Genomic DNA, 24,195 nt, shown 5'->3' on the forward strand with positions numbered 1-24,195 from the left:
ATTCTTTTTTTTTTTTTTGAGATGGATTCTCTCTCTGTCGCCTAGGCTGGAGTGCAGTGGCGGATCTTAGCTCACTACAACCTCCGCCTCCCGGGTTCAAGTGATTCTCCTGCTTCAGCCTCCCAAGTAGCTGGGATTACAGGCATGTGCCACCACATCCAGCTAGTTTTTGTATTTTTAGTAGAGACGGGGTTTTACCATGTTCGTTAGGCTGGTCTTGAACTCCTGATCTTGTGAGCTGCCTGCCTTGGCATCCCAAAGTGCTGGGATTACAGGCTTGAGCCACTGCACCAGGCCAGCAATTTCTATAAATAGGAATTTAGAGTAACTTACAAAATCACACTAGCCAGAAGGCTTAATTTAGTCTTAATGAATAGTATTCTCTGTTTTCCAATTTCTTAGGTTTGATAGCTAAGCATTTTCTCTCTTTTTTTTTTTTGAGATGGAGTCTCGCTTTGTCGCCCAGGCTGGACTGCAGTGGCACGATCTCGGCTCACTGCAAGCTCCGCCTCCCAGGTTCATGCCATTCTCCTGCCTCAGCCTCCCGAGTAGCTGGGACTACAGGCGTCTACCACCACGTTCAGTTAATTTTTTGTATTTTTAGTAGAAACAGGGTTTCACTCTGTTAGCCAGGATGGTCTCCATCTCCTGACCTCGTGATCCGCCGGCCTTGGCCTCCCAAAGTGTTGGGATTACAGGTGTGAGCCACGGCGCCTGGCCCCAGATTTCTTACTGTATTGTGCAGTTCAACCTCCAGGTCAGTAGGTGATGCTTATGCATAAAGTTCAGCTGCAGCTGACTCAAACGGGTATATACTTGATTCTTGTTTACTGGGAGAAGTTCTGTTGACTCGGGCAATGGGCTGATCTGTGGAATGCACAGTGGTCTGAGCTCCGTGCTTATTTCTGGAGTGGGGGCCAAGATGGGTGGGATAGACTAAGCAAGCTCTCCTACAGTTCTCCCAATGGCAGGCAGAAGTATTAGCTCTGAGGCAGGGTCTGGTGGGCAGCTGCCAAGTACCTGGAGATGTGCCTAGGCATAGAGTCTGGAAACCTCCACTGTCCCAAGTTCTCTGCACAGGAAGTGGGGGAAGCTTAAATTCCTAATCTAAAGAGTTGGTTCTTCAAATGCCTGGAAATATGTCTGGGCATTGAGTGAAGAGAGCTTTGCTCTACCAAGATCTCTGCAGGGAGGAGCAGGTCAGGCTTCTAATTTAGACAATCAAGTGTGCCAGATGCCTGGAAATATGCCCCGGCAAGGTGGAGAGAAACCACTGCTGCCACAAAGTTTTCCTGGTGAACATAGGGGTAGCTCAAGCTCCTAATCTGGGGGAGCAGGTGCACCTCGAGTTGGGTGATATGTATGGGGAAAGAGCAGAGAAACTGCAGCCATAACAAGGTCTTTGCATGGGAGGAAGAGGTGGCTCAAATGCCTAGTCCATTATGGCAGGTGTGTTAAATGGCTGGAATTACATCCAGGTGTGGAGTGGAGGAAGTGCCACTACACCAAGTTCTTTGTGTGGAAAGGGAGTTCTTTGTGTGCTCAAGCTCCAATTTTAAGGGGGCAGGTGCATCAAAAGCCTGGAGATAGGATATTCAACCTTTAATCTTATTTTGTAGTTTCTAAACAGATAAGCAACAGTTATAAATTCTGTATCTTGATAATGCCAATAGATGGATCTCTTCTGCAACTCTTCATAATCTATTTTTCTCCTTGTTTTTCATAATTCTTGTATTTTTGCATTCCTGGTTGTTTTTTAATCAAGTGCTGAACATTGTGCATGGAAAATTGTAGTTAATTTGATATGGGATAATGCTTTCTTCCCCCAAAGAAGATTTATTTTTGCACTAGCAGATGGTTTGTGTGCATGCAGAGGTAGATCATCTGATTTCATTCGGGTTTGGGGTTGTATTTCATTTTTTGATGAGGGCTGATCCACTTTTAGTTTACTCTTACTTGTAGGTTGTGTCTTTCAGCAGTACCAATAGAAACCCTGGAATATTTATCAAAGCCTCTATGCTTTGGCAGATTAATTTTTGCCCCATCAGTCCAATGAAACTGCCGAAAGCTCTACTCAGGTTTTCAGCCCCAGTTTCTGTTTTTAAATCAGCTAATACTTTAAGGGGATAGTGGTGTCAAATAACGTATTTATCTCACAAAATTTTCTGCTCTGTGAAATCTTGGCCCCTCAAGTCTTAGTTGTCTTTGGCAGCTATATGATACCTTCTAACGAATGTTTAGATTTTGTCCAGCTTTTCTAATTATTGTAGGTAGGAGTATTGGCCTAAAACCAGTTTGAAATTTTTGCACGCACAGCACATAATATATGGTATGGTTTGACTCTGTGTCCCCACCCAAAACTCACCTTGAATTGTAATAACCCCCATGTGTCAAGGGCAGGACCAGGAGAAGGTAATTGGATCATGAGGGCAGTTTCCCTATGCTGTTGTTGTGATAATGAGTGAGTCTCACAAGATCTGATGGTTTTATAAGCATCTGGCATTCTCCCTGCTCGCACTCACTCCACCTTGCTGCCTTGTGAAGAAGGTACCTGCTTCTCCTTTGCCTTCTGCCATGATTGTATTAATAACTTTCCTCAGGTCTCCCTAGCAATGCAGAACTCTGAGTCAACTAAACCTCTTTCCTTTATAAATTACCCGGTCTCGGGTATTTCTTCATAGCAGTGTGAGAACAGACTAATACAATATACTATTGAGTTATCACTGTATATCTTACAGTTTTATACAATTCAGAATAATTTATTTTTAGCCATGACATATGTAACTATAAATATGAATGTGTATTTTTCTTTGTCTGTTTATCATTGTAACTAGTTCCAGGGTTCTTTTTTAGGGAGCAACTTCCTTTGTTTAAAAAAAAAAAAAGCCTCATACTTGCTTTTTGGCCTGATACTTGGTTTTTGGAAGTTGAGGGGTCTCTGAGATCATGGTTTGGTAGCGGTAAGAACAAAGCAAAACAAAAAATAGAGGAAAGTATTAAAATTTCTTGGCACAAGATACTAGACATTTAGAAGAGAGAGTAGAATAGTGAGGCTGAAGCAAAGTAAAACTGACACATTTCTTTTTTTTTTTTTTTTTTTTTTTTTTTGAGACAGAGTCTCACTCTGTCGCCCAGGCTGAAGTGCAGTGGCATGATCAAACTGAAATATTTCTGATGGCAGCTGAATGTTCTGAGAAAATGAAATATTTGCTCTTAAGGTATTTACTTTTCTATGATGTAATATCCTTATATTACCTGAAATATTCAGAAAAGTCTTTTAAACATAGAAAGTCATACTTTTGTGAATGATTTTAAAGAAAATAAAGGAAAGGAGGGTGCCTTGAGTGCCTTGTTAGGGACAGCATGAAACAACCACAAAAAAAGAGGAGCTCAGAAAGATGAGATACTGGTGAGACAGAGCCAGAATTTAGTGGAAGGAGGAAACAAGAAGCAAAAGAGAGAAGTAAAAATATAAATTCCACAGAATTTGAAGAAATCTTAAAGGAGGACATTGACATACGATGGGGGACTCAAACCACATTTTTATATACGTCTCAAAGCACAAGGCCTCTCAGTTGATGCCTGGGTAACTTTTATATGCATGCTCGAGACTCAGGTATGTATTCTCACCTCCTTTACCAAAGGATCTGTGATCATGGTGAAAGTGTATGAAGGAAATTTCAATAACACATAAATTTAATCTCAGACTATTGAGCTTCAATCCTAGACCTTTGGCAGTGTTTTTCACTTCAGGAATTCTTCATTTAAAATGCTTCTGACCTGACAGAGTTTTTCTAGAAACAATTAACAAATAAAAACAGTATAAGAGATGTATATGAAATTAAACCCAGATTAATATGACTATGAATTAGAATAGACAACTTTTCTCTTTGATAATATGTAGTGAATTTTCAATTATCATGTGTTTATTGTTTATGAAAAAACTTTAAATTTCAAGCTGATATTCTTGCCACGTCTAAATCCTTTCATTCTAAAAGAATACATAGTTCCATACAACATGCATTACCACACTGTAATCAAAGAAATATAATGAAAATAAGTTGTAGCATCCTCATCCAGGGATATTTGCCTCTAAGCATTTGCTGGATGATCCTAATTATCTCTACTTCTGCAATCATAGGAGTGAAAAATTAGAATCCCTGTTGGTAGGAAAGATTGAAGAAACTTTCCCCCATCCCAGGTTCCATCTTCAGAACTCTTGCTCCTTTTACCTTCTCTATAGTTTTCAATGGTACCTTGGATGTTTACCCTAGCCACTGCAGCCTAGCTCAAGCAGATGGGCTTGTTATACTTTGTTAGAAAGAAAAAGGGGTATTTCAGGTTACCAACAATGTATGGCTAAGGTTCTCCTGTAAGTTACAGTGTCATAGATTTTTGGCTCAAGACTAAATTCCAAAGAGCTCCACTACCATTACTACAGCTGAGATAACAGTACAGGTTGAAATATACCAAACAGCCCTTTCTGAAAGTCATTTACCATCACTCCTTGTAAGCACTTAATATTTACATTTTCCTTTTTGCATTTTTTTTCTATAGTCTGATCCAAATTAAGCTAATATAACAGCCATCTTGCTCCCAGAGCTTAGGACTCCACGCATGGCTTTTGCTGGACCTTCTGTGAATCCCATTTTCTCACTTTCTTCTCTGGCCTGTAGAACAAGACTCTCCCTGGTTGTGTTTTTCTTTTCCTTTTGAACATGAGCTCTACTCATGTCTGTGGGGCTCTTACTTTCACAGATCATTTTCTTCTTTGAGAATATTGCACCATTCCTCTACTAGGTGTGCTGTGCTCACTCTTCTACTGAACAGTCATTTCCAAAGTCTACACTTAAGCATCCCGATCCTTGAGATTATACTACTTCATTATACTACCCCCAGTAGTGCTGTTGCACATCATTTGCATTTCAAAAGCAATGTCCACAGGCTTTAATCTGCAAAGTAGTCAAGACTTAACATTAATAATTGAATAGAGATAGTGCTGGTACATTTTCTGGGATGTATTCCTTAAGCTCATAATGCAGGATAATATGGTAATATCACCTTAGTAAACTATGGAGGCTATTGTGTATAAAAACAGGGAACGCTACAGAACCATTTGGTGGCACTGATAATGGTATTTCCATTAGTGTAGTGAGTTACTTTTATAATGAAATCTTAGAGGCATTCATATGTGTTAAGTATGCCAGAGGAAATATTCAAACATGGGTTTTATATTGTTTCAGAAATTATTCCCAAATTTACCGATGTGTTACTTTTTTTTTTTTTTTTTTTGATAAAATTCATTAAAAGCAGGAAGCCATAGGGACTTCACATACAGCTTCCTCCTCTCACTTGCATAGTGACCTACCTGTGATGGCCAGCTGAGTCACAAAGAAGGTCATTCTTGACTTCCTCTTTCTCCTCCATGTGGAAAAAAGCACAACGGAGTTTCCAACAATGGTAAAAACAAAGAGGACCCACAGAGTTATCAATTGCTCAGTCTGCAAGAAACAGAGAAAAATAAGACCAGTGTGCCAGTGAGAACCAGGGTTCTTTACAGAATGCATGGCCCAGGCTTTGGTGCTGGATTTCTTCCTCCTGGCCCCATATCCTTACCTTTGGAAGCTCTGCTCTTAAGAAAACAATGACAAAAGGGTCTTCATTTACACCAGCTGCAGAGTAGATTAATACACCTTTTAAAAATCTTTTGGAAATATATGTCAAGAGACAAAAAGTTTATACTCTTTGGTCAAGTAATTGTAACACTATGTGAAAAGTAGGTCAAGATGTGAAAAAGAACACCACTGTCACAAAGATGTCCATATTTATTGTAAAAAGAAATTAGAAATTGTTTAAAGATAATAGGGTAGCTAAGTAAATAAAGCACTTCAATTCAGTGAACTATTACAGCATAGCTATTAACAATGACAACCACAAAGACCATGTAGCAATATTAAAAATACCTATAATATAATGGTAAGTGGGAAAACATGATAAAATCATGTACTGGGTATGATTACAACTCTGTAAAATTATATACATAGCAAAAAGGCTGAAGTACAGTAAAATGTTAAAAGCAGTCATATTAGGATGGTATAATTATGGGTTATCTTTTGTTCATTTGACAGAATTTTATAAGACAGTAATATTAAAGTTCTACTGAAGAATATTTCTGTGGTTTGAATGTGTCCTCCAAGGTTCATATGTTGAAATTTAATCCCCAAAGCAGTGGAGTTAAGGTAGAACCTTTAAGAAGTGACTAGATCTTGAAGGCTCTGCCCTCATGAATGGATTAATGTCGTTATTGTGGGAGTGGGTTAGTTATTGCAGGAGTGGGTTACTGATAAAGGAATGAACTCAGTTCTCTTCCCTTGTCCCTCTCTCACCCTCTTGCTTTCTGCCATGGAATGATGCAGCAAGAAAGCCCTCACAAGATACCAGCACCTTCCCAGACCCTCACACTGTAGAAATATATTACTTTTCTTTATAAATTACTCAGTCTTTGATACTCTGTTATAGCAGCATAAAACAGATTAAGATAAATGATTAATTAGTAAAAAGAAAAAAAGCAGGAATGCTATTAATCTAACGGTCCTTCTAAGAAATTTGTTTTGTTTTGTTTTGTTTCATTTTTTTGAGACAGGGTCTTGCTCTGCCACCCAGGCTGGAGTGCAGTGGAATGATCTCAGCTCACTGCAAGCTCTGCCTCCCAGGTTCATGCCATTCTCCTGCCTCAGCCTCCCAAGTAACTGGGACTACAGGCACCCACCACCACGCCCGGCTAATACTTTTTGATTTTTTAGTAGAGACGGAGTTTCACCCTGTTAGCCAGGATGGTCTCCACCTCCTGACCTAGTGATTTGCCCGCCTCAGCCTCCCAAAAAGTTCTGGGATTATAGGCATGAGCCACCATGCCTGGCCTTCTAAGAAATTTCTTATGAGCATTTTCATGAGTCCTATATTTTATCAATCTGATATTTAGGCTCTCCATCCTGGATTTACAGATCAGTTTCTAAGATCCTAGGTGGAGGTCAGGGCCTTGGAACTGCAGAACTGTGGAAATGAGGATAGGCATTGTGGTGATGTGGGGGGAGGATGAGGGCTGCACAACTAGAGTGGGAGGATGACAGGGTTGGAGAGCTCTGCAGATAAATCATGTCCAGCATACATACGTCACATCCCACTTGGAGGGCACCATCTTTGCTCAGCTTCAAGCCACACACTTTTTCTCTGGTTCTTTGACGACTAGAGGGGTCATATCCTGGATAACTCATTTCTCTAGCAGTCTTTAAATGGGTGATAAAGCATCAGGAATGAAAACTAATTATTATGCAAAGTACTGTACTGAGTGGAGGGAGTGAATTTTTGTAAGAGAATTCTCCCCATTGAGATAGATGGACAACAGTGCTGTCAGTAGCAGATACAACAGGAGAGGCCTTTTTGATGTCGTAGACTGACACTTCCCATTCAGGTGATGTGTCAGCAGTGGGACATAAAAAAGTGATTTGAATTTGGAGGACCTCTCTTTTAAAACACAATGGAACAACTTGCAGACTAACATAAGCAGCCAGGTGGCTTGGAAGTCTCCATCATAAGGTCTCACTGACACCATGGTGCTGACAGATGAAACAGCTGAGGGACGGGGTTGGGGATAATGTGTCTATGTTCCTCAAATTGTTCTAATATAATATTCTATCAGGGAGGATGATGGTGCCCTGGGGGTGTCTAGGTTCAGGAAACAGCCCATCAAGCAGGTGGCCTGGCAGGTAAAGTATGACAGAAGGCCATCAAATACTTTTTGTCTCTAGAATGAGCTTTGGTGTGGATGCCCAGGGCAGCGCTGTGACACAGGTTTTGGGCCAGCCCTCCTGTGCCAAGCTCTTAGTTCTCTTTCTTCCCTATTCCTTGTTAACATTCTGAGTCTTCTAGGGAAGCGCCCCAGTTTTCCAGAAGCTTTTCCACCTGTTAGCATGAGCTTGGCTATGAGCAGCTGCACGTGGCGGAGGCCTTTGGAAAGTGCTTCTCAAAGTGTGGTCCATGGCTAGGGTAATTATGAAACCTGGTTTGCCTAGGACAGTCCTAGTTGTCAACTGCTGTCCCAAGATAATTATTTAAATTTCCCTTTCTCTCTCAAAAAGTGTCTTTGGTTGGATAGTCAATTATATAATCATCCTATCCATGGTTCCCAGTGGGTGGGCTCCAAATATCATAGCCTAGTCTATATCAATCCCTAAAGATGAAGTACTCTCTCTCTCTCAGCTTTGAAAGATTTAGGGGATTTAGAGGTTTGGGTTAGTTCAAGATATGATATGGGTTCCCTGGAGACCTTTCAAGAACTGTGCTCATTGAATATGGCACTTCAGCCCTAGAGTTGAAGGAGTTCACAGCTCTAGTGGGTCACCTATGTCTACTTTCACAGCCCCATGCTGGAGGCTGGGATGGCCTCCTCTTTCTGGCTAAGGCCGCCATACATGTCTTTGGCACTGCCAGGAGGCCGAGGAAGTGTTACAGCACACTGGCTGGCTGGAAAAGAGGTGGTATCTCTTCCGCTGCTGCTGTTCTCCATGTGAGAGAAGAAACTGAATCCACAAGGCACTGCATACCTCTACTTAGTTTGTAGTTGCTTGATTTTTACTGTATGAGACTTCCCTGCATTTCTCTTCTCTCTCTCTCTCTTCCCCATCATATTCTGCTTTCCATTGTTTACAGTGAAGTTTATAAGAATTTCTTTTCTGTTGTTTTTTAGAGACGGAGCCTAGTTCTGTCCCCCAGGCTGGAGTACAGTGGTGCCATCTTGGCTCACTGCAAGCTCCGCCTCCTGGGTTCACGCCATTCTCCTACCACAGCCTCCCGAGTAACTGGGATTACAGGCGCCCACCACCACGCCCAGCTAATTTTTTGTATTTTTAGTAGAGACAGGGTTTCACTGTGTTAGCCAGGATGGTCTTCATCTCCTGACCTCATGATCCACCCGCCTCGGCCTCCCAAAGTGCTGGGATTACAGGTGTGAGCCACCTCGCCCAGCCACTGTGTCCCTTTTCTTAATGCAATGTCCTTTCAAGCTCTGCTGAGAATACAAATAAGAGATTTTCCAAGATTTACTCCCGTTTCTTGTAGGGAATCCGTTTCGTAAAGAGAAGCATGTTGATGCCTTAAAGCAATTTCTTCTTTAAAAATTGCAATTAGCTGGTCGTGGTGGCACGTGCCTGTAGTCCTAGCTACTCGGGAGGCTGAGGCAGGAGAATCACTTGAACCTAGGAGGCAGAGGTTGCAGTGAGCTGAGATGGCGCCACTGCACTCCAGTCTGGAGACAGAGTGAGACTCTGTCAAAAAAAAAAAAAAAAAAAAAAAAAAAAAAATTGAAAAGAATTGAAAAGAAAAGCCTAGACGGTGCAAGGGGATGGTTTATTTCTGCACTTGTCCAGTACTGTATTGGTCTCTGTTGAACTCTTTCATTCTTGAATGGAGAAAGAAGAAGGAAGAGAAAAGCTAAAGCACTTAGGATGTTTCTTTGCCAGATCAGAAAGCCAGGTCTCCATGGTGGGAGAGGTGAGAACAATGTCTGGAAGCAGCCAAAGAAGGAGGCAAGGGTGGGATGTGAGGAAGATAGTAGATACAGGAATGTTTTCCTTACTGAGGCTCTGTCTTCACTGGCACCATCCATAGCCTCGCCCAAGTTTTACTTAGCCAGCCGTCCACACTCCTTTAGCTGGGAGAAGGCACTGACCACAATCCTCTTCTGTGAGGTCTGCAGCATTCAGTGAACCTCCCACAGAAATTTGCTCACTGGAGGTGGCCCCAGCCTCAGTGGATGGACTCTGAGTAGTGGAATGCCCTGGGGCTGATCTCTTCTCTGCTGACCCCCCAGGAAGGCCTTTACTTCCTGTCAGAGAGCAGAGGAGTCTGTCGACCCCTCCCTCAGAACGTCTTACCTACTCTACACGTTGTGGACATTCCTCCAGTTTTCCAGCAGGTGGAAGGGAATAGGGACCTTCCCTCTTTTCTACTTCTGATATGGAAGCCTTTTCAACTGAAATTACTTTCTGATAGCCTATTGGATGAGAATTGGAAAGAGGAAGAGAATAAGTGAATTCAGGGGAGTTTTGCATTGGAAGTCAACATTACATTTTCAGACTATATCTCTCTTTCATGTTTTCCTTTCCTCATGTAAGTACAGGCAGGCCTTACTTACATGAATTTCCAGAAAAATAAATGCTGAAGTGAGTAAATGGTCTGCTTTTCACATACAGAGTTGGCATTTATGACCCTGGCAGCAAAGTTCACATTTCCAGAAATGAAGTTTCTGTCTAATGGAAGAAACTTCTGGTCCCCAGTGGGCAGTAAATGACTGCTTTCTTCATCTTTGTAGAGTGCAATCCAAGCCAAGGGATCCAGTCTTTTCAAAGTAGTCCCGGGGCTCAGATCTGCATTGTTGAAAGTTCAGAGTGACAAGCACTACATATCAAATCACCCTGGTTTGATGTATCAGTGAATTGGAAATCATTCCCTGGGACTGGTGAGTCAGTGATTGCTTGGACTGGGTTTTTGTTCTTGGGCTGTGCTTTGGGACGGTAAGTCCAAGGAGCTCTGTAAACAGGTTGGGGTCTATTTTCCTTTGATTGGCTGATGTCTCTAGGGCAGGCTGAGCAAATCCTATAAGTGAAACCCTCCCCACCTCCACATCTTTTGGAATTTTCTATTGGCAGATAATCTCCCCTTACTTCATAGGCTTCAGGACACTTCTAGATGTAGGAAGCCTCCCTGGCCAAATGCTTCTGGGGTCTTCCTAAGAGCCATGTTGATTTATCTGTTTATTAATTCATCTAACATCTATTAATTGCCTACTCTATGCCAGACATAGTGTAAGGTATTGGTGCTACAAGACAATAAAATAGGTTGAGTGTATAAGTTATACTCAGTCAAGTTTAAATCCTGTTTCACTGACTAGTACAAGGGTCATTAAGTATGAAAATACTCAACTGCTTGCTCCTTTATTCACAGCCATATTACGTGTGCATGTCCCCCTCCCCACCCACAGGCACACAGAGACACACACAAATCCCAGGATAATCTGGAGAGTCACGGTAATGGGGATCGAGGAAACAATTTCAGAGGAGTGAGAATATCACAACCAGGTGAGCCTCGTGGAAGAAAAGTTGATAGGCTTTGAAACCAACCTGACCTGGACTTGGTCTCTGCTACTTGTTGGATGTGTGATAGGTTGTATGTGATAACCTCTCTGACCTTCTTATCTGTAAAATGAGGATGAAGACGAAACCTATCTCAGAATAGTTGTGATGGGTGGATAAGATGATGAAGATGGAGGTTTTTAGCTCATTGCCTGCTACATAGTAGATATGCAATAAAAATTGGTTTATCTCCTCCCTGAGGTTTGTGGACTACATACGTACATTTGAGGGGTGATAACTCACTACCTTTTCAGAGTGATGCTTGAATTCACCGTGTTCATCCTATTTTTGGTACTAGTCTATTGGAATTTCACTAAGCCTAAGAAGCATTCTCCCTACCCACCCCCCACCACAGTGTACTGATGGTGTCCCAACACCATCCCCAAACTATTGCAGAATATAGTTGGGCATAAAATGCCCCCTAGTGGTGATGTGAGGCAAAATTCCAGCCAGATGGTCAAATACTGAGTGGAAATAAGAAATGTATTTAAAATGTTTCAGTAACTAAAGATTGGCCTGTTCTCAGCTCAATTACATGGTTGCTGGTACATGACTGATTGGCTTTTAACCTCAAGTTAATCAGGCTACCCAGTGACATCAGTTCTCTGCAGACCTGGATAATTGCAAATTGGGATTTAGAAAGATGAATTGCAGGGTTCCTTTGATGATGGTGATGCTTCCACAGGGCTGATAGCTGGGATGTGGCTCCATGAGCCATGCTTCCAGAGCCAAAAGGATGTCCATGCTGGCAGGCACTAAGCCTGGTTCACAACTCCACCCCTGGCATCTGTCTGGCCCATAAAAGGTGCTTAATAAATATCTGTTGGATGGAAACATGGTTGATGACAAGTGCAAGGCTACTTACAAGAATCACAGAAAAGGTCATTTGAAATGGGAATTATCTCAGGAAATATAAGACATTAGTTACTCTAGTCGATTCTGGATCTGTCAGGCTAGTCTGGATTTATCCAGATCCAAGGAATAATGATCTCCTTTTTCAGTTAGGTGCTGAAAACTGGAAGACAAAAAGCCTAAGTATCTTTAACAATAGTAGGGTGAAAGGGAATGAAATAATTTGAGTGAATCACATTAATCCAGTACATGGCTTACTGAGTTTGTAATGTATGTAGTAGGTGCACAGTACATGTTTTTGATTGATTGTCATGTGCCAAGGATCATTTGATAAGCCTTACATATTGCTCACTTAACCATCACAACTTGACCAACGAGTTATCACTGTCCTCAATCTTTTGGTAAGGGAATGAGGTTCAGAGAAGTTACTTACCTGGGTTACTGGCTCATTGGGTGATGCAGCTGGGATTTGAATGTAGCTTTGCTTAATTGGAAAGACCATGCCCTGCTTACTCTAGTAGTTTTCTGCCCCGATTTTGGCTCGAGGATAGTGAAGTTGCCTCATTTACTTTCAATTTTCAAGGGAGAGACAATTCTTCATTTTCTTTCTGAGCCAAAACTTGCCTGAAGCTGAGTTTCCGGGGCTGGGTTGGATTCATGACTGTCTCCCCCAGGACTGAGCGTAAGGTCCATTCCTTGGAGGAATGGAGGGACTCTATGGCAACATGTGGCGCCCACACAACAGTAGTGATAAATGTCACAGAAGATGTAGCTACATCAGCTGTCCTGGTAGTCACAAAGCTTTCCGTGCCCCTCGTGTTTTCAGGGTTTGTTTTAGGAAGGTTGTTATGTACGTGATGTTGAAGATGAATATCTCCAACACAGGAAGGAGCAAATATTTGCTATTTTCCAAGATAGGAAAGAAAGTATCAGAAAAAAGGTTTCAATGATTTGGTGTCACTTCTCAGTGAGAAGACAATGAAATTCTACTTCTCTGTCACTGAGACTTGTGTGGCTTCCGTCATTCACAGCAGCAGGCTCTGAGGCCTACTCGAAGCCTCATTAATTTGCTTAGGTGAGTTGGCAATATCAAGTGCAAAGATAGAAAATCTCTAATTTTATTAGGGATCAGTCACAGTGTAACCCAGAGACATACATGGGCACCTGATTTTAAGTGAAACAGGCAGGAGCAGATAGCAAAGTTCTGTGTTCCTGAAGCTGCTTAATTAGACTTGGAGAATAAGACACAATGTGAGGATGTGGTGACCCCGGGCAGTAACTGGACAGTTGGTAATCTGTCATTTGGGAGGTCATCCCAACTTCTTCCCACATCTCACCCCACCTGCTGCTACAGAAGCAATGACAGGTGGTCAATAACCAGTCAAGGCCAACAAGGAGGCCTGAAGGTAGGACTGGGCTAGTTCAGGAGGGCCTGCCATTTTTCTCCCTGACAGCCATCTCCTTCTGATGATGCCTCTTTTTAAAATCTGTCTCTCCTCCCCTCCCTGCCACCAACCCCTGAGCAACCCAGCTGGGAGGCATGCTTGCAAATAGAGTTGAATTATGGTCATCACGACCTCCTGTTGGCATTCACATTTTCTAACTGTTTTACCATGAACTATGGGGATTCTGTCCTGGATTACCCAGGATTATCATCAGTTATAACACTCAATTATGAAAATATGTATGACAAGATTTTTTAAACATTCATAAAATAAGAAACCTGTAAAAAGCTACATATAAATTTGGTTGTTAGCTCAAGTTTTAATACTTTTGTAAGACTTTTCATATCACTTTAACAAGGGTCTAGAACAGGGAGAGATGGCACCCTCTGCAATGCCTCTAGACCTGTCTGGAGACTGGTAAGACAAGCTGACAGAGACCTTCTTCATGAAGAATAGAGAAAGTGGATGGGATGGGAGGTGCAGTTGAAGCCTAGGCCTGTTGAATTGGAGAGTGAGACTGTGGACCACGATTATTCCAAGTAGTTGTGAACTGAGAGTCATTCTGTGAACTCCCATGTAGTATAGAAGAGGGAAAGGCATTTACCCCAAGGAGAGAGCCTTGCTTACATGTTGGTGTAGAAATGACACTCAGGCCAGAAGTGGGAATCTCTCCTGAAAATCATGGAGCTGGAGACGTGATTATACTGGTTTGTAAACTGTACAGTCAAATTCCATAAACATTTCTGAGAATCTAATACCAAAGTTCAATATACTTTGGGGATATAAGGGAGGCTAAGACAAGGAGCTTCTAGTCTGATGGTGGAGGCAGGTATGTCAACCAGAACTTTCAGTGTGAACTTCTATGATAAAGATGTTGTAGAAACCCAAATAAGGAGCATTTAATAGAACCTGGGGAGGGGCTGGTCATGGCTGGTCAACAGGTATAGCCTACAGAGATTGTTATGCGAGCTGAGTCTGAAACAATGAGTAGAAGTAGCCAAGCTAAGAAGTAGAGTGCCTGGCAACAGCGTAAGTGAAGGCAGAGAGTGAGAACTTCAGGTTAGTGAGGACAGACAGTGGCCATTCAGGCACTTTTGAGGTAGTAACAGCAGAGAAAGGTTTACGATGAGAAGCTGGAGCTCTGTCCGAAAGCCAATTATTTTAATAATGGGACAAGGTCCAGGGCCTGTGTCATTGTCCTGAGTTAGAAGAATGTGCCCTCAAGAGGAGAGATTCTTGTCCATCTGCAATCTTCCTCAGTTGTCTTCGTCTGAATTGCCTTTGCCTTACCTCTCAACACCATCATTACAAGTGATGGAATGTAATACTAGCATCTTCAGACTGGGACTGTACCGGAAAGCGATTCAGCAGACTCTGGATTACTGCCTGACATTGATTTCTTAGTTTAGTCTTCAGGACATGTTGAATAACTGCATTAGTCATTTCTCCTCTGACTGGAAAGACATAGTCATTGGTTTGGAGTTTTTATCATCAGTACTGTGGATCGTAGATCATGTTTTATTAACAATGTTAATCTCCCACATCCTAAACGTTCTCATTTCGATCAGGGCTTGGCATGTGGGACTGCATTTGCGTTACTTTTGAATTCAGTTTTCTGGTTACTGGTGAATTCTTGAATTTCACCAGAAACAGAAATGCCAATGTTCTGCAATCATTTTAATGTGAATCTCTTCTTGCAATTTGTTCTTGGATCACAAGAGGACTTGCAAATTAACCACTAATAGCATGTATTGAAAGCTTTGAAACAATTAAATTCTGGGATTCCATTTGAATTCCCATAATGTAGCAAACCACAAATGTTAGAAATCATTTGGAAACCCACTGGGCTTCAAGTCTATGTAGTAATTAATATTTGCTGAATAAACGAATGAAATGTCGGCTATATAACAAGAACTGAGATTAACATTTAAATTGCTATTTAAGCTCTAGACTCTTGAAATATGGAAAACTAACATTTAAGTAAATTAGGTCCAAATCTCTACAATGTGGTAGAAACCAAAGTAATTACTATATAATAAAAATGCCCAGAATGTATTATTCCTGATGATCTGCATAATTAAAATAATAAACCTTCAGGAATTTGTTTTCTGTTCTGGAGGTGCTAATAAAAAGGGAAAGTGTCTGAGAAACTTTCCCCTGGGAGCGCACCTTGGCTTGGACCTGATATTTAAAATCCATCTGGGAGGCTCAAAATCAAGTAGCTAAAAGAAACCAGGAGGAGCGAACACATGGATGGGCAGAAGCAGATGTAAGGACCAGGGAATGGAGTTGAACATCCTGGGAGATGAGAACAGTAGGAGAGCGGGCATGAGAGAGGCTCAGCAGGAGGATTCCTGCTACAGAGTCTGGAATTGCTACTCTTGCAAGCTTTGTTTTCTGTGCAGCTAAGTTGGGTGTTTGGGTAGCAAAATGTAAAAGGCTAATGAGTTGGTGTGCACTCAATTCATACAGCCAGTCATCTGCCTTGGTTTTCATTTGCTGTCTTCTTCCCTTGCCTGCATTTCTGGATCCCTTAATGTGCTCTCTGGGTCATGCAAGCCTCGCTTGCTTGGGTTCATTTCTGGGCTTCTGCAGAATAAATAGATTCTTCCCATTTACCTCATGGAAATACAATGCACAAAATTTATTTGAGAGGTTGCATGGTGTATCTTACGTGGTTATTTGTTGTTTAGAATAATAAATGTAATATGTGCTCACTCTAGAAAATACAGTAAGGTTTTACACAAAGATAAAATAAAAATCATCTGCAAAGTGATTTTCAGAGAGAATTTCTTACTTTTCCATCTTGGTATTTGTTTCTTCTATATTTTATGAGTATATATAAAACTTGAAATGTATTATATGTATTGTGCTTTTAAAAACCTTTGACATTGCACAAACAGAAATGGTTATTATAGGTGCATAATATTCCTTACTATTCCATTCTATGGTTATATCACAATTTTATTGTTCCATTGTTAGAAACTTGCTTTTTAATAAAAACAATGCAGTCTTTGTTTCTGTCTTCGAATGTTTCTTTAGTATACTTATGGTATAATCCTACAAATAGAATTACTAGGCAAAGTCTGAATACATCGTGTAAGTTTGCTGTATATTACCAAATTGCTTTCCAGAAAAATTGGGTTAAGTTGTTCTGATTTACTCTCTCACAAACAGTTTTACAGAACTGTTCTGGCTTTATATATTATTTTCCTTTCATCTTTATTTGATTTGTCTCATATTATGATGAATTATTGAGTCTGTATTGTTCAAACCACTATAAACAATATTTTTCACATATTCTTTTAACTCTGTATTTAATCTAAAATTGTTCTTATTTCCCATGCCCTTTTTCCATTAGAAATATTATTTATTTTCCCTCTAGGGTTCTTTATATATTAAGGACTTTAACCATGTTTTTTTTTATATAATTAATGTATATACTATTAGCTATAATATTATATGTTTATTTTTATTGTAAATAAATTTCTTAATTTGTTGTTTCCCTTTAAATTTTTATTTTTAGGCTTGAATAGTGCTTGCTAATCCTAAAATTAGTGTCATCATTATATAATTTTTCTAGCTATTTTGTAAAAATTTAGTTCCACAATCCAGCTGAGATTTACCTTATAACTTTATATAAGAGCTATTACTCACCCACTACTTTTGTTGCCAAAATATTAGTTCCTTTTTTACTAATTTTGGTTGTTTCTTTGTAACATTAAGTTCATATATGTACTAGGACTTTATTTTCAGGGCAAACTATTTGTTATTATTGATCCATCTGTCAATTATTTTGCTAGTTCTGTAATGTTTTGCTTACTGTGGATACACATTTATTAATAACTAATAGGGAAACATATTTCTTCCCCATAGTTGTGTTCAAATTTCTGAACTTTTCTCACCTATTTTTTAAATAAAACTTTCAATTATCTAATCAATTTAAAACAATCACATTGAGGTTTTGATTAAAATTATTTCAAACATTATATGCTAATTTGGGGAGGATTGACATCTTCACGAAATTTAATCTTCCTATCTTGAAGCACCGCATGTCTTTCCATGTATTCTATATATTTCAGTAATGCTTCGCCTAGAGAATTAATGCTATCTTAAATTCGAATAGTGTTTTCCAGTTTATAAAACATTCTCATTTTTTCACAATCCTCTCAGCAGCTGAGCAGAAGCTCCAACTTGGATATTTAGAGACTGCAGTTCTTGTCCTGACTCTAACGTCTACCAGCTATGTAACCTTGGAAAGGTCACTTTACCTCTCTGGGCCTCATTTGCTCAGAGCTAGTTCTGTTCTGTTATCTGGTAAGTTCTTTCGGGAAAGCACATAATGTAACAGAGTGTTTTCTGAAGTGTGTGCCAGTGGTCATTATTAGAGGTAATATCGTAATGCTCTGTGGTCAAATAGATTTGGGAAATGCATGTTAAAGAATTAAACAAGTTTCTTTTCTTTCTTTCTTTTTCTTTTTATCTTTTTGAAACGGAGTCTTGCTCTGTCGCCCAGGCTGGAGTGCAGGGGTGCAATCTTGGCTCACTGCAACCTCCGCCTCCAGGGTTCAAGCAATTCTCCTGTTTCAGCCTCTGAGTAGCTGGGATTACAGGCACCCGCCACCATGCCCAGCTAATTTTTGTATTTTTAGTAGAGATGGGGTTTCACCATGTTGGCCAGACTGGTCTCGAACTCCTGACCTCAAATGATCCACCTACCTCGACCTCCCAAAGTGCTGGGATTACAGGCATGAGCCACCGTAAACACGTTTCTTTACCATAAGACTTCTCAGAGAGTTAAATAGGTGAATGCATCCTCTAAGTATATAATGGTGTATACTATGTGGTGCTTCCCAAGTTCTTTATTCCACATTCCCCTGACAACTGCTTAAGAACTCTCATCATAAGAATTCTGTGGAACAACCTTTGGGAATTCCTGATATGGTGGAAAGAGCATGTACCTTATCTGGGTCATAATTTTAACCCATATCTGGGTTAAAATTTTTGGATTATTAACTACTGTGTGAACTTATCTTCTCTGAGCCTCACTTTTATTTTCTCTAAATCAAAGAGGACAATGCCTGTCTCAGAGCTTTAGGAGTTGCCTTACACATTACTGAGCACCAAGATTTCCTGCCTTTCCCAGTGGGAGGATTATGTTTCTCTGCTCCACTGATATCAGATGTGACCGTGAACTTACGTTGGCCAATGAATAGTGAGTGGAAGTCATATGTGTTATTTCTGGGCAGCAGCTTATGAGAGCCAGGGCAAGGATCATTACTCTGTATCTCTCTAGCTCTTGCTCTCCTGACTTCAGTATTATGGAAGCCTGTGTTGACATGGGGCTTCCATCAGCTGGTTCCCTGAGAGATTACAACACACGGAGCCCCTTGTTAACCTGTGATGGACATGGGACATGAGTAGGAAACAAATATTAATATATTATGGTTTTAACCCACTGAGAATATCCAGTTATTTGTTTCCTCAGCATAAGCTAGCTTAACCTGATTAATGAATGAAATAATCGATAGAAAAGACTGAATACCTGATAGAGTTGCATTCATTACATTATTCTAAGTTTTATTTTAGGGTGATAGTTTCTGTGTTCTTGAATACTCTGCATTTTTATCTTAACCTAGACCAAAAATCCTGAAAAGGGAATAAATACATTGGAAAGGGAATAAATTTATTCTTAGCCAAAAGAATATCTTCAGTCTTCATGGATTTTTCTGGGTTGCCAAGGGTTAGAGTCTACAATAATAGGTGAAAGAAGAGAAACCTGCATTTGAGCACTCGCAATATTCCCTTTCATTTTTTATTAAATTATGACTTGTGAATAATGCTCCTTGTGCGAACACTTGGGTTCAATATCTCTATGTGAATGGAGTTCTGAGTGCTGTGGGGATACCTTGGGTCTGATTCAGAGGCCTGGGTGAGTCATGGCTGTAGCCCAGCAGAGGAGTTTTGGCTTCTGTAAGGAACTCCAAGAATCCTTTAGACTCTGTCCAGAGGGGATGGGGAGTAGGAGTTTATTTTACATTAAGCAAAGGCTTCTCTAAAATGCAAACAGCCATGGCAGGTTAGGGGGGTTATGAGAAGAGACATTTGAGGGATGGAACTCAGCACTCTTTTACTCAGAATGGTTTTTCTGCTAATACTTGGAGTCAGTTTATTGAAGAAAGAAGTTTTGATGAGATAAAAGAGGGATGGTGGAAAAGGGGAAGAAATAAATGCTTTTTAAAAACTGAGCATGCAAAGTCCAAGCTGAATGCCCTGGTAAGGATGAGGGCAGACAGATAAGGCTGGGAAAAGAGAGGCTTTTCAGAGGGCAGGGAATCTTCATGAGGGTTCTTGTGAGTCTTGTCAAAGTTATGATTGCATCTGATTCCTTTTCAACCACCTACTCCTGTCTTTAGAAGGAGGAAAGAGTCCCAGGAAGTTTGTTTTTTATTTATCTTTAGCAATGCATGACTAGGCTGGGTGGGTGGAGAGTCTTTGAGGGTGGAGTGTCTGGAAAGGTGGAGAACCTGAGAAAATGGAGAGGCAGGGAATGTGGAGAGGCCAGGAGGGTGAAGAAGCTGGATGAATGGAGGGTCCAGGAGGCTGGTCTTTGAGGGGGACAAGCATCAGTCCTCCCCCACTTCCCACCTTCTCTGGGCTTGGAGAGGATTGTCACAGGTTAGTAAGCAGAAGTCCTCCACGACTACCTCCCTTCTCCTGTCTCTCAAAACTGTTCCTCCCACATGAGAACTAGCTCCATTCCTACTTCACCATCCAGGCAGGGATGGCGGTTATTGTTCCGCACCCAGGGCAGAGATACCTGGGGCTAGAGTAGCCCTGTGATGTGTGCAGGATCCCACAACATAAAACTGGCTGCCAGGTGCAGAGCCCGTGGCTCCAGCTTACATTTTGCTTGGATGTTTTAAGCTGTCAGGAAAGGATGTCATTCCTTATGCTTTTTGGAGGAGAATAAAAAAATCTTCTTATTGAGCCATCATGAAAAAATGAGCAGATGTCTTGGGTAGTTTTTTGAGCTGATGTTTTTAGAATGGTTTTAGTATTTTTTCATAAAATTGCACAAGTGAATGGCATTGTTATTATCTGGAATGTAGAGAATCATTTGAAAAATGTAAGACCCTTTCCTATGAGGAGGGGTAGAAACTTTTACTTTCTTGGTTACTCAAAACTGTACAATCTAATCTGAATCAGTTTTTATAAGAATCTATTCAACCTCTTTGTAATCTAGATAATAACAGGACAAAATCCATGGGCAGAGCCAGCCTCTGTACCCTCCAAATGTGTAATAATGCAATGTCTGCTTGACTCTCTGTGGACCACGTTTTGAGACCTTGGCTTCAAGACTGTCAATGTCATATTATACTTAGTATTTATATCTATTAGGAAAGTATTCAGCTTAGCAGTGGCTTAAACAAAGATTTAATTTTTTTTCATATAATAAGAAATCTGAAGATATGTTACTGCTGAACTCAATTCACTAAGATTCCCTTGGCTTCTTTTTCCTGTGGTCACAAAATGGCTGCTGCGGCTCTATGCCCTGGGTCTGAATTCAAGTCGGGGGGACGTCAGAATGCCAGCCATATCTTTCTACTTTCATCAGAAAAGGAAAAACCTTTATTAGAAATCTCAGAGACTTCCAATTAAGCTTCCCAAACTGTGCTACCTTTAACTGCAAGGGAGACTAGGAGAGTGAGTACTTAGCTGGGATGGTGAGAAGGAGGTTGAAACTAAGTATTGTTTCAACCAAATGGCATCCTGGGTTACAGAAACCTGTTCTCTTTCCCTGTCCCTCCTCCAGGCTCGTGTAGTGCCTCTACTCACCAATCCTATTGATGTTTCCCAAAATCCGATAGTATCATCATTATTCCTCGTCACTACTAAATAATACATAACATGGCTTACTATGATGTCACGAATCCCTCCCAAATTATGACGCCTATAAATTCAACCCAAATGGTTGGTGAAAAAGGATTAAGACTGTATCTACCCAAATTCATTCACATGAACTTACTGAGATATTAGCAGTAAACTTGTTTTACGGATTATTTCTTGATATACTCTTTCATTCAACAAAGTATTTATTGACCTTGTATCTGCTATGTGTCAGTCACAGTACTAGGGATAGTAGGATCTAAAGGTGTCCCTAAATAACTGACATCTCGTCTGCGTGTGTGTGGGCATGTGTGTCTGTCGTTGTGTATTTGTATGTGTCCATGTGTATGTGCTCATGGCTGTGTGTGTATGCGCGCGTGCATGTGTGTGTATGTAGGTGAACATATATGTCAAGAGAGGTACCGTGTTGCACAGAGATTCTAAGTGCTTTGGGAGCACAAGGGTAGTGATGTGATGATGCTGGTCTACTGAATGATTCTGAAGCCTTCCCAGAAGAGGAGGCAACTGAGCTTAGAGTGATATCAGAAGAAAAAGGTATGAGAAAGGCATTTCCAGAAAAGGGAAACAGGACCTTGGATCCTCAGACTATGGTAAGGCATTCAATACAACGCGGTCCAGGATGTGAAGAAAGGAGTAGAGAAGGTGATTGGGTCAGTGAAAGGCCAGTAGGCCAGGCCCAAGGATTTGGGTTTTATCTACCAGAGGTAAGGATCAAATCTTTAAAGCCATGCATTATACCCCCGACCCTGGGGGCATTTCTCTTGCCCATCAAGGTAACTAATTCTTGCCAATGGAACTCAGTCAAAGTCATGTGTCATTTCAGACCAAAGCCAACAAGACAAAGTTTGCCATCTCCCCTGGAAGCCACTTGTTCTAGAAGGTGTAGCTACAAGTTGACCTGTTTGCTACTGTGATGTGAGGGAACAATAAACCTCTGGTGTGTTAAACCACAGAGATTCAGGGTTCGGTTTCTACTATTTCAGAGCTTAACCTATCCAGACCAAAATCAGCTCAGAATCCTCTTTCTTTTCTTCCTTGTTTTATTTTTACCTTATCTTAACTTTTAGGAAGTTTACACCTTTAACTTCTCTCAGACTTTAGTTTCATATCTGCTCAAATAAAAATAATGCTATTTTAAATCCCCCTAGAACTGATGGGTGGTTCAAAGGTGATACTGTGAAATCATATTGCAAACTGTAAAGTGCTGACATTAGCAATAGATCTATCATTTTTAGGCAGCCATCAATATTGCCTAAGTGAGAAAACAAGAACCTTGATTATTCCTTACAACTTCCTCATGACCTTGGGTGATTTTGCCATCTGTGGCCTGGAAAATCTTTATACCAGAGAAGAAGCCATTTCTTTCTTTCTCCAGATAGGGCATAATTTGCTGTTTCTGCAAATAGCCTTTCATGTAGTGGGCCATTAAGTTTGCTTAGATAATAGCTAGACATAATATCAGGATGACAAAGTAAGAAATAGAATTTTCCCCTCTGTATCTTATTCTACATTTTCATGGTCTCTCTTTTCTTTTCTTTTCTTTCTTTCTTTTTTTTTTTTTTAAAGAAAAGAAACAGCTTAATTCACCACCATTGTTTGAGGACCACCTGCATATCAAAACTGTCCTGAAGTGCTTCCACCTGCAGTGGTCTCTCTCAGTTAAAACTTCTTCCTTACAGATAATGCTGCCTCCTCACCTCTCAGTAGTTGTCTTGAGAAAAGAGTGGAATGACGAACTCCTGGAACTCTAATTATGAATAATGAACACTACTGGGGGCCACTTGCTGTTCTTTAAGGCTATACAAGCATTCTCTCCCATTCACAACAACTCTCTACAGGACATGCAATTATTAGCTTTATTTGTTGGATGAGGAAACTGAGACACTGGTGGAAGTAAAGTGTCCAAAGTCACTCCGCTAGATGGTGTGGCACTGGGATTTGACCCCAGAAGTCTGGCTCTAAAGCCTGCTCTCTGAACCACACTGCCTCACTGAAATGCTGGAGAAAGCTCAAAAGCCTGAGTTTACTTGGGAGGTTTAGAGGTCCAGAGAGAAGCTCAGTTTACTTAAGAAAAATAGGGTTAGATTTCTTATCTACCTGAGTGCATGGCTTGAGACATTCTTACTTCATCAACAGGAAATTATTTCAAGGATGGCAGAATGGCATTGTGAAGCATGAATGGATGTGCTTCTTTCCACTTCTTTGATACACTGTCCACCAGCTCAGGCAGCCCCACTGCCCTCAGAGTGCACTCTTGACTCCATCAGTGCAGACAGAGAGAAACAAGTGAGCACTGGGCTTTCAAAATACCTCATCGAGGATATCTTAAACAGCTGGAAGAGAAAGGGGTTTTTCTGTTGCAAGAGGGTGTGACTTTTGAGCATTCAGAACAGAGAGCCTGGAATAATAATTTTGGAGGAACATTGTGTCGTCAATTTCCCCATGACAGGGGGGTCGCTCAGGGCGATGGAAGGATTTGATGGCGCAGTAGTGGTGTCAGATGCCAGGGGAGATGTGAGACAACTGAGACAATGACAAAAGGGTATTGGATTGTCCCCCTCCAAGGGTTAGCAGGAAAAAGGGGAGGAAGAGAGAACATTTGCTACATTTGGGGAGCACAGGATTGGAAGGGTGCTGAGGTCCACTTACTGTGTAGGGACCAGGGAAGGACAGTCTCCCAGACCTTCCTATCTATCAAGAGGTGGAAGTTGTACAGTGTAGGTGGCTATGTGGGATGAGAGAGGGCCAGAGACACTCCATTGTGTTTTCTGCAGCCCAAAGTTGGGAGCTGTCAAACT

At 40.9% G+C, this 24,195-nt stretch overlaps 1 protein-coding gene across 1 annotated transcript in view; it reads right to left on the reverse strand.

Moving 5' to 3' along the window:
* NPSR1 (neuropeptide S receptor 1) overlaps nt 1-24,195 on the reverse strand; it is a 203,191-nt gene that overhangs the window by 173,900 nt on the left and 5,096 nt on the right. Inside the window, 1 exon segment of the mRNA NM_001032942.1 lies at nt 5,369-5,501. Within this exon segment, the coding sequence (NP_001028114.1) occupies nt 5,369-5,501 (133 nt within the window).

This window comes from Macaca mulatta, chromosome 3, assembly GCF_049350105.2.
Source record: "Macaca mulatta isolate MMU2019108-1 chromosome 3, T2T-MMU8v2.0, whole genome shotgun sequence".
Classification (NCBI taxonomy): domain Eukaryota; kingdom Metazoa; phylum Chordata; class Mammalia; order Primates; family Cercopithecidae; genus Macaca; species Macaca mulatta.